This window comes from Galleria mellonella, unplaced genomic scaffold (assembly GCF_026898425.1).
Source record: "Galleria mellonella isolate WM207_F2 unplaced genomic scaffold, CSIRO_AGI_GalMel_v1 utg35, whole genome shotgun sequence".
Lineage (NCBI taxonomy): Eukaryota > Metazoa > Arthropoda > Insecta > Lepidoptera > Pyralidae > Galleria > Galleria mellonella.
The window spans coordinates 1,809,461-1,820,155 of record NW_026442082.1 but is presented as its reverse complement, the minus strand read 5'-3'; the positions used below and the strand labels follow the sequence as shown (position 1 = coordinate 1,820,155).

General features: G+C 31.1%; 1 protein-coding gene across 1 annotated transcript; it reads right to left on the bottom strand.

The window, feature by feature from the left end:
- Positions 1-5,151: 5,151 nt before the first annotated feature.
- LOC113514521 (cytochrome P450 4C1-like) lies at positions 5,152-10,268 on the bottom strand. The gene is made up of 7 exons (XM_052896857.1): positions 9,929-10,268; positions 8,651-8,740; positions 7,922-8,032; positions 7,369-7,554; positions 6,704-6,900; positions 6,129-6,198; positions 5,152-5,348 (listed from the first exon to the last, which is right to left on the bottom strand). Exons 1-7 carry the CDS (start codon positions 10,080-10,082, stop codon positions 5,152-5,154), a joined length of 1,005 nt encoding a protein of 334 aa, XP_052752817.1. The 5' UTR covers positions 10,083-10,268.
- Between the last annotated feature and the right edge of the window lie 427 nt (positions 10,269-10,695).

Sequence of the window (10,695 nt, the reverse complement as noted above, 5' to 3'; positions counted from 1 at the left end):
AAGTGGTTTCTTGTGTTTTTTTTAGCCTAATATTGCAATAAAAAAGATATATTTTCTGTTCATGTTTCATAACTTCATATAGTGTTAAGTCTGCCTTTTAATAAATTGATTAATAGTATTATAATACAAGTATGATGATCGACACTACTAAATAAAAATAGAAAAAGGTTAAAAATTAAAATATATTTAATACTAGCTTAATCTCTCAGCTTGTTAATTCAGTTTTTTTAGTACAAACCTTATCCTATCAGTTACAAATACAACAAAAAAGTAATTGTCCATATAAATGCAGCCGTTCTGAAGTGATGCATTTATATACATTCGACAATTGATATTTATCGGGGGAAAATGATTATTAGTAATGCGAACTACCAGTCTCATTGCTAGCAATATACCTACCTTAGCAGGTGAACCTCCTCGTCGTTTCCCCTAGGATCCAGCATGCCAAATTCTATGTGTATTCATCACGATGGACTAGCTGACCTGCCTTTTCTTTCTCACCTATTATCCCTCACTGGTGTCCCATCAGCGTATACCGGTAGCGCAGGCGGGATTATTAGTCCTTTATCATCCATTAAAAAAATTTATATTTATTTATATAGTTAGCTATATTTACTCTCTAATAATCAGTTTTATCAAATATCCAGATTTGGGCTTTGCCATAACACTAAAGAGAAACTTTAGATTCTTATAATCGGCTATGATGTAGAATCTTTGTATAATGTGGACCAAGCTTATCTTCAAATACATCATTACGTACAATTTACTTAATTGCGTGATTTAACATATTTATTTTATTTAACCAGAGGGAGGTTTTGTACAAAAATCGTTTAGGAAATACTAAAACATAAAAATTCTCGATCGTATTTCAACTATGAAGCAAATATGCATACATACTTGAAGCTGTATTTGAGTTTGCATATGGTAGTGAAATTATTTATTTACACTACATATATTGTACCTTTTATAAAAATGATACAGTAAATTTTAATGTAGAATAATATACAAGATAATCCTTATGAATACCAACGCATGTGGATATCTCCTACATGTGTAAGAGACACAGTTTATCTTGTGATATGAGAAGTCTCCGGTACCATATGTACATATTTATATTTATCATATCAGCCGTTAGCTGTCCCCTGCTGAACATAGGCCTCACCCTAATGATTTTACCAGTAGTCACCACGCTTAGCAGGCAGATTGACAACCGCAGTTTGGGTTTGGTGGTGTTTTAAGACGCGGCTGCCCATCCCTTGAGCATTAAGTTCCCTTAGTCGCCTCTTACGACACCGACGATTATGAAAGGAGATATATTTTATATTACGAGATACGAATGGATAAAGCAAAAAAATGTATTCAATGGAATGTCGAGTATTATGTTCACCACAACGGCAAAGTACCCCATTACAAATTATTTACCTATCTATACATAGATATACTAGTCATAAAGCCTCAAATAATCACATGATGAAATACGAGTATGTAGAAAATTAAATAAATTCACCATGTTTGTACCGTGAAGCAGATTTGCCTGCATGACTGTGTTTCAGTTTCAAACATGAGATATTGTTACCATTGAAATTACATAACACGGAAACATACCACCATAATCATTCACTCACTATATACTCGTATATAATATATAGTATTTGTAAATATTTATATGTAGGTTCATTTTTAATGCATATATGAAATCATTATGTTTGTATGCATGTAATTTACCATATTACACTAACATTAAAACATTTTATTATTTATCATAACCATTATCGAGTGTCTGCATATCTTAAAAGTTGATTGCTAATAACATTAAGTTCGCCTTTACTGGTCACTAAAGTTTAAATAAATAAATAAAAGGAGTCCTTATAAATGGCTACGTTTTATGGGTACTATGGGCGAGGATAAAAGCAATTGATGGCCAACGGTAACGAAATCATCGATGATTATGATAAGGTATATTACCAGCAATAGCTAGCAATGGGACATTTAGACCCCAATTAAACATCCCTTTTCCGACGGGCTTCTCGGCAACAGAATGTTTTCTTTGATATCCATGATGCAGTTCAGATCTATAGGAAACAGTTTCCATTCTCCGTGAGGTAGACCGTAAGCTTGTATACTAAGTATCATAATAAAATATTGATTTCAAGGGAGATCTCTTGAATGTCCACCAAACAGGTGTATATTAATATTGTTTGCAGTGAGGGCCACTAAATTCCATAATTTTAAGTTCCTCAAACAGTAGCATATTGTAACTATTTAAATAAAACAAAACATAAAATATCAATGTTAAATAATAATAAAAATAAAACTATGAATAAAAATTATAAGCATTTAATATAGATTTGGAATCTAAAAATCTAATCGTAATCCCTCTCACATTACATGTTAAAAGGAAAAATAAAACAAATTTCATAGAAAGTGTTAAATTATACTAAAACTAAAAAAACATACAATTAATATTAAAATAAAATAACAATGTACTAAATTAATACTTCCACAAATTATATTTGAACCTTTACTTTGAAAATTACAGAAATCTTATAAAAGGAAAACAATTAAGGTAACAATTGTCTACAATGTGGATCTTTTTTTTTTATATTTGTTTTCTATTCTACTCGTATTGTTTTGTTATTACTGTTTATTTTACCTTTCTACAGTATCCGGCTGCTGTTCACTGCCTGTTTTCCTATCTTCACCTCAACCCTCTCTAATAATCACAATGATTTATTTTTAAAACGATAAAGTTACATATAGATAGTAGGTACCCTGTGGTCCCTGTGGTATTGATAGAATAAACTACCCCTCTTTTCTCACAGGTGTCGTAAAAAGCGACTAAAAAAACTTAATAGTCGAGGAATGGGCAGCAGCGTCCCTCTTAAAACATCACTGAAAACCCAACCGCGGTTGCCAACCTGCCTGCCAAATATGGCAACTACTGGCAAAACTTTTACGTGTTTACGCATTAAAAATATGCAGAAATTATAAGACAAAATAGATATAGAAGTTATAAAAAATCACTCCTAACTATTTATCACGCGAAAGTGTATGAAAAGGTTAACCCGTTTTTCAAGAAGCAATTGTATGGAGACACTATCTATATAATCTAAGATATATATACATATTTTTGGTGAGTTTTACGGATTCAGCAATACATTCACCAAAATCTATAGAACATTATAATAAAAAAATAACAAAAAAAAGTGTAATTATCTTATATAATAAACATGAATAATACAGTTCAGCGTAATTTGTTATCGCCCTACGAAACCCTGTTGTAGTACAATGTAGTAAATTCAATTGTGAACTTACAACTACCTCATTGATTAGACGTAACGCCCTCGTAAGTGACGCTGATCAGCATGAAATGTCCTGTTGCGTGGTAAATATTCCGTGATTATGAACGCTGTTAACGTTGAATATACATTTTCCTTAAAGACCCTTGAAAAAGGTTCATTATTCTTAATTATGAATCATTCTCAACCGTATTTACATTCGTCGCTCTATACTGATGCAGTGTCCCGCCGATGGTTTCAACATAACATCCAGTTTTAATTCGAGTTTACTGTCATCAGCAAATACTTTATAGTGCCGTAAGAGATGAGCTAGCGTTATCTTCATTGACATTAGAGCGTACGTTTTACCTATAAAAATAATAAAATACAATTGAAACAAATCAGATATGAATTAAATTGCATATTGAGTAAAAGCTTATATTATATATTCACAGTTTGAGTGCCGAACGGTTAATACTAGGCTCCGAGCGGTGATCTAATAAATTTCCTGAAGATGCCTTCGTGATTTCACTTCGATGACGTGTCGCAAAGCATGCGTGAACAAAACGGCAGTCAAAGATTGTTGGTTAATATGGAGTTTTAAAACGGGTAAATTTTTTGTCAGCTAATTGTCAAATTAGCTGACTTGTTTTTTTAACAGTTTTCTATATACTCGGACTTAGGCACACAATGTAACTTGACATATTTATAGTTAATTATTTAATAAATAAAATGAGTTTTTACGCATTAAAAATATGCGAAAATTATAAAACAAAATAAATATAGAAGTTATAATGAAATCACTCATAACTATTTATCACGCAAAATTGTATGAAAAAGTTGATCTGCTTTTCTCGAAGCATTTGTATGGAGATATTCTATCTATATATATATAAGCATAAAACATACCAATACACATCCGTCTCCCCATGCTAAAGCCAGCGAAAGCGTTTGGGTTATCTGGCAACATTAGCGGACTTGTCCAACCATATACGCTTAGGCACACAATGTAACTGAACTCATCTTATAAAACAAAATAAATATAGAAGTTATAATGAAATCCCATAACTATTTATCACAAAATGGGATGTCGATGTAGGAGATATTCTATCTATATATATATAAGAAAAACATAAAACACATCCGTCTCCCCATGCTAAAGCCAGCGAAAGCTTTTGGGTTATCTGCCGGCCGCCAAATCGTATAGTTCTCTAAAAATTAAGAAATAAATACTTAAAAACAGAATCTTTGTTTAAACAATGGCAAATGAGCCATTGTTTAAACAAAGTTTTAAGTTGGACCTTCAGAAATACTACTAAGAAACCACAACAAATTTTATGCCGTAGTTTTAGCTTGATGCCGAACCAAAAATCACATAAGCAAAATTCCTAAAAATTATTCTTTTAGCTTCTACACCTCTTCTTAAGACGCCTTACAGTTTTCCCCCTTAAATATCTCCCATGTACAAACATCGTCTTAATTATAATTTAATTATATTAATAATAAAAGTAAATTTTATCAACTATCTACAATAAAAAGTTATACTTACTTAACTGAACATTCCTGTCCAATCGTCTCGCGACTATTGGGACAATTGTATGTATACGCATACTTTCCTTAAGTACCGCCTCCAAATACACCAGCTGTGACAGGTCGTGCTTCTCGACGTCTCTGTCCGAATCGCCGAAAACATCGCGCAATCTGAGTAGATTACAAATAAATTTATAAGTGACTTTTCTTTTCCATTTATCCCTCCACAATATTTAGATAAATATACGATTTGAATGAAATTTCGTATACAGGTAGGTTATAGTCTTACTGAACATATAGGATAGTTTATATACTAATTCACGCAAGCAAAGCCTGTACATACTTACTCTTCATAAACCCGATCCTGCGCTGCAGGGTGTGATCCCAGTAATATCAAAGTATACATAAGGACATTAGCGGACGTGTCGTGCCCTCCCACAATCATGGTGTCCACGTGTTCTCTAATCTCTCTATCGTTCAGTACTCCCTTCTCGATTGATAATTCTAACAGCAAATCCATGAAGGCTTTAAATTTGCTACCTGTAAATAATATTATACATGATTTATTTTCTTAACAAATACTACAGAAAATAGGCAGCCGCATGAAAAAATATAACTATATATGTATAAATGCATACACCTGTATGACCCTGTAAAATTTATGAGTAACTGGACCCTTAACTAGATCAAAGATCTCAGGAATCTAAACCCCCAAGTCGAATATAAAAAAATAGTATATTAAATAATTTATAATCATCATTATCATAAATAAATAGTTTAGTAAATAGTCATTAAAAAATTTGGCAAAAATACGATATCAAGAATACACCATTATATCTTCTAAATGGTAGGGGCAAGCTAACATTACTTTGAAATTGCAAGAAAATCACTTTTCTTGTTTGATGTAATATTTTATGCCGATATACTCGTAATTATGTATATACAAGTACTAGAATGTATTATATTATCTGGGGAATGTATTATATTATATGGATCTATGGAATTTATTTTATATACATAGATATTTATATAAAAATTATATAAAATGATAAAATCGATAGACTAACAAATCACTAAATGTTATTTTTCATAGACATAGTAATTTATAAAATTATTGAAATGATTTACAAATCAGTAATAACGCTTCAACGGCTTAACCAATCACTATGAAAATTGGTGTACTAGTATACGTACTATATGCGAAGGAGAAACATATAGGCTACTTTTATCCCAGTTGATAAACATATCCCAATTACACGAACGAAATCATGGATAAAAGCTAGTATGTGATAAACTCATAAATTTCAATAAAATACTTACGTGTTGAACCTCCAGTTTTTCTCTCCGGTAATACATTTCCTATGAATTCAGACTTTCTTCTTTGTAGTACCTAGAAATATTTATTTATTTATTTACTCTTTATTGCACTAGTAAAAATAAAATCAATAAATATATATTTTCTTTTTAAGTTTGTCTGTAATTACCTTCACTCTTATGATTTTTTTAGGTATCACAATGAAATATAAATTTTATTGTAGCCTCCAAAGAAAAAGGTTTTTTAAAGCATTTTTAAAAAACAATAAAAGCTTTTACTTTTTAATATAAATCACTTAGCAAGTTTTTTAGTGATTTTCAATATAAATCACTAAACAGCTTGCTTGCAAGACTGTATTTCGGTTTATGGCAGAAAAAACACACCCAAGTGTAGTCTACATTATATAGTACACAGCAGTACTATATTAACCCTGGAATTACTTAGGTATTAAGCGTTTCAATCCGCAGCAATGGCAACACATGGAAAGTACCATATTTGTTTTTAAACGTCCATGTTACCACTTACAACAAGCAGGCGGTTAGTTTATTTGCGGTTGCCAGTATAAAAAAAAAATACTTACCGTATTTGACATGTTGTGTAAAATTTTCAAACACTCATCTTGTTTTTTCTTCACACCGCTAAAACGGAAAGTTATGGAACTATGCAACCAGAATTTCTGGAATCTGTCCACCATGGTATTAAAGATTTGTTCAGCTGCCACCACGTATTGGCTGTTGAGGAGATTGTGATCCGTGAAATCCACACCTAATGCTGTCACTGAAATTATTGTTATATGAATTATTAATTATTATGACAGTCACAAAAGTGACAGATTATTATAAAAAAATCTAGGCTTAAGAAACTATTTCTCCGTCATCGCACTGTATACGTAAGCATTTATAAAAAATATCACCTCAATATTAGAAAACAGATAATAGGGAGCCGACGATAGGCAGTATAAGAATACTATAAGATATGCTATGTTATACCACGGCCATCTTCGGCGTGTTATGCCATGACTATGGTTAAGATACTATATTATTTTTAAAACTAATGTTCATTTTTTTAATAAATATCTGCGCCCCCACCCCGCACCAAAGTCTTTATGGGCTCTGCGAGATGAAACCCCTAGTGCAAATATATAGGTATAAAGAAAGCAATCTAGAAGCACTTGTATAGAGTATATCAAGACATACAAAATACCCTCACATAAGAAGTAGTAGTAATTCTTATTACTATACTAACAGCAGATAGTCTCCAAGGCATTATGTCTCGTGTATGTCCAGTGATCAAATGAACCCTTCCCGACTTCGACCGACAGATCTTTCACCAACCGTCTGGACTGACTATTGAACACCTCGATGAAACCATCCAGGACCGTGTTGCTGAAGGCCGGATTCAACAGTTTACGATGATTTCTCCAAATTGACACTAAATAAAAATAAAAATTTAGTATGTACATTAAATCAGCTAAGTTTATCCTATTGAGAAGAGAGAACCCTGTCCAGTATTGGAACTATAACGCATTATTACAATTATAGAAGCACGCTAAAAACCACAAATCAAGACATTTACCCAAGATTAACTTTTACTTCACAAGGGACAATTAAACTTCGAAAGATTTATTTCTACCTACCATACATATAGAACTGGCATAAAAAATCTTTTTTTTTTTTAATTCTCATATACAAACATACCAAAAAATTGTGCATAGCATCATTTTATCACATGTTTATAAATTCAAATAACATTTACAAATTAAATTTAAAAAATTACGATTATAAATAAATGTACTCACATGTCCCCGTAACTAAACCTTCGCCAAGCCATGGTTTGGCAAAGTCATAGAATCCATCTTTTTGCAGGCAAGTATTGGCTACCGTGAAAAAATCATCCGGATCAGTTACAACTGAAAATGAGAAATATAAATTCTGCAGTATTTTTTTGTTTAATTATTATTTTTATGATTCTACCATCTTATTATTATTTTTTAGTCGAGCATTAATGAGAATGCTCGACTAATATACATATAAGTTTATCGGGTTAGTCTTATAGTTAAAATACAATTTGTTCTTAAAAAAAGTTTTAACAATGTTCAAAAACGCTTTTAATAAAATTTATTTAAATAACACATATTCTTTTTCTATTATTATTACTAATATAATCGAATGAACTGTGTACTATCTGAAAAAGAGTGAAGTATCCAAAAATGGTGTGAGTCTATGAAGATAATTGACATTTGATTCCCTTTACTCACCCATGCTTCCTTCAGTAAAATATTTTAAGCAAACGGTTCAGCCTATCCGTGTAGTTAAAGCATAAACATACATTGATCACTTCTTTTCGGCAAAGGGAAAGAAAGTTCTTTTTATCAGTGCAAATAAAGGAAATCGCGAAATTATTCTATACAAAACTGTCTGGCCAGAATGGTAGGCTATATTCTTCTCTTTTGTGGAAAGAAACTTAAACCTAGAATGTAACGTTAAAAGATTGCCATGGTATGTAGACCACTTTTTCTTACACTTACCATAAATCGTCCTTGGACCTATGGCAGCTGATACAACGCCTCCAGCTGCATAACTTTTGTTTGCCAAATCCACCATAGCTTGCCATAAATCTAGTAATCATAAAATATAGAAAATGTTAAATTTACATATGTAAGTTTTAAAATTCTAAAAACGCTTATATATACAAATCGTTGAGAAGTATGTTTCCAAATAATGACTTATTCATTCAGAAGATGTAAATTAATTAAAAGATATTAAATATTATGCAGGTAGCTCAGAACCGTTCCTTGTGGTATTTAAGGAAATGCCTATGTTTAGCAGTGAAAAGATAATGGCTGATATCATATCGTCATCATCTCAGCGATTATCTATATTCATCATTAATAAAACACTATGTAAAGGCAAAGCAAAAACAGAAATATTTCTGGTTTCTGAAAAGATTTTATTACAATAAACCGCATATCCTATACATGACAAACAGCGCCACATTTATGCATTAGCTACAATAGGATCCCAACCACAAATGAGCTCTCACCGTAAATGGGAAGAATTTGTTAGAAAATTAGGTAAATGGAAAAGTGGGCCCTTAATTTTCTACCAATGTTGGTAAAATGATTAAACATTTAATAATATAAAATTAATATGTAATTCTAAGATTAAATTTTGAAATATAATTATCTATCTTATACATAAAATTATCTCAAGTACTTGAGTACCAATATGAGTTGATATATATTACATGTTGATATACATTATTACATGTATTACATCTCCATATTTAAAAATAATAGGATCTTCATTGTGCCTCCAATCAAACTGTTTATAATTACTCCTCTCCATCCAAAGGTTCGCTAAAAATGATCTCTTCCATGACTGGAAGAGATCACTTTTAGCGATAAGATCGCCAATTGCTTTCTCACTATGATTATTTCTTGTAATTGTATATATTCTAATTATAGTTTACTATTGTAATCTTTTGGAGGAAACAATAAAAAGTATCTATCTATTTACCAAATTGGATGAACATGCCTCTTCTAACTGGATCCCATAAAGGATGTACACCCCAAAACTTATCGTGTGTTCCCCGCATATAACCCCGCGACTAAGGGAGTTTAACGGTTGAAGGATGTCTAGCAATGTCCTTCTTAAACCATCATCAAATCCTAACTGCAGTTGCCAACCCACCTAGGTAACTATTGGCAAACTCCCTTGTGGAATTCGCAACCATTCCATTCGCACCCATTAAAAAAAGAAAATCCATTATTACATAAAATTAAATAAATCAATTAAATACTTACAACTGCTGTCTCCAATAAGCAGATGGGCATGTCCAATCACGGGTAATGCTCCCGGACACATCGGTGGTTCGTTATCCGTGTCCCGGGAGCGTTGATTCCAAAGATAATATGCACATAACAGACATAGCGTCCAAATCAATATTAGCACAATCATTTTACTAATACAACAGTCCTTGAGTTAACAATTTTAAACATACAATACAATTATTAGATGAAACTTCTCCAATTATTATTAATTTACACGATATAAAAATTCCTGTATACTTATAAAATTTAAATTAATACAAAATTAGAACTAAATTATATTAATATATATTTGAAATTTCATAATAATGTTACTAAAAATATAACTTGTAATTTAAACTCGAAGAAAGTTTTATATATATCAACTTAATTGCAGTGTAGACAAACGTATGTAATTATATAAGTGTATAAAACTATGTATTTTGAAATTACATTGAAATTATTAATTACAGATTTCCTTTTATAATTTGATACATCAAGGAAATTATTGCACATAATGTAGAATGTTTTAATAAGAAAATTGATCACTTCCCTTTCTCGAAATTTCAGTAGATATTAAATCACATTTTTTTAAATTCTATTATTGCACACTGGTCCTAATATTGATCCCTGTGGGACACCATGTTTTATTGTTATTGTTTTTTTTAATATGTAATTACATGTTTATTTTTTAATAATATTTGTTATGATATGTATATTAATTTATTAAAATTATACACAATATCTGTTAAAAGTTGTTGATC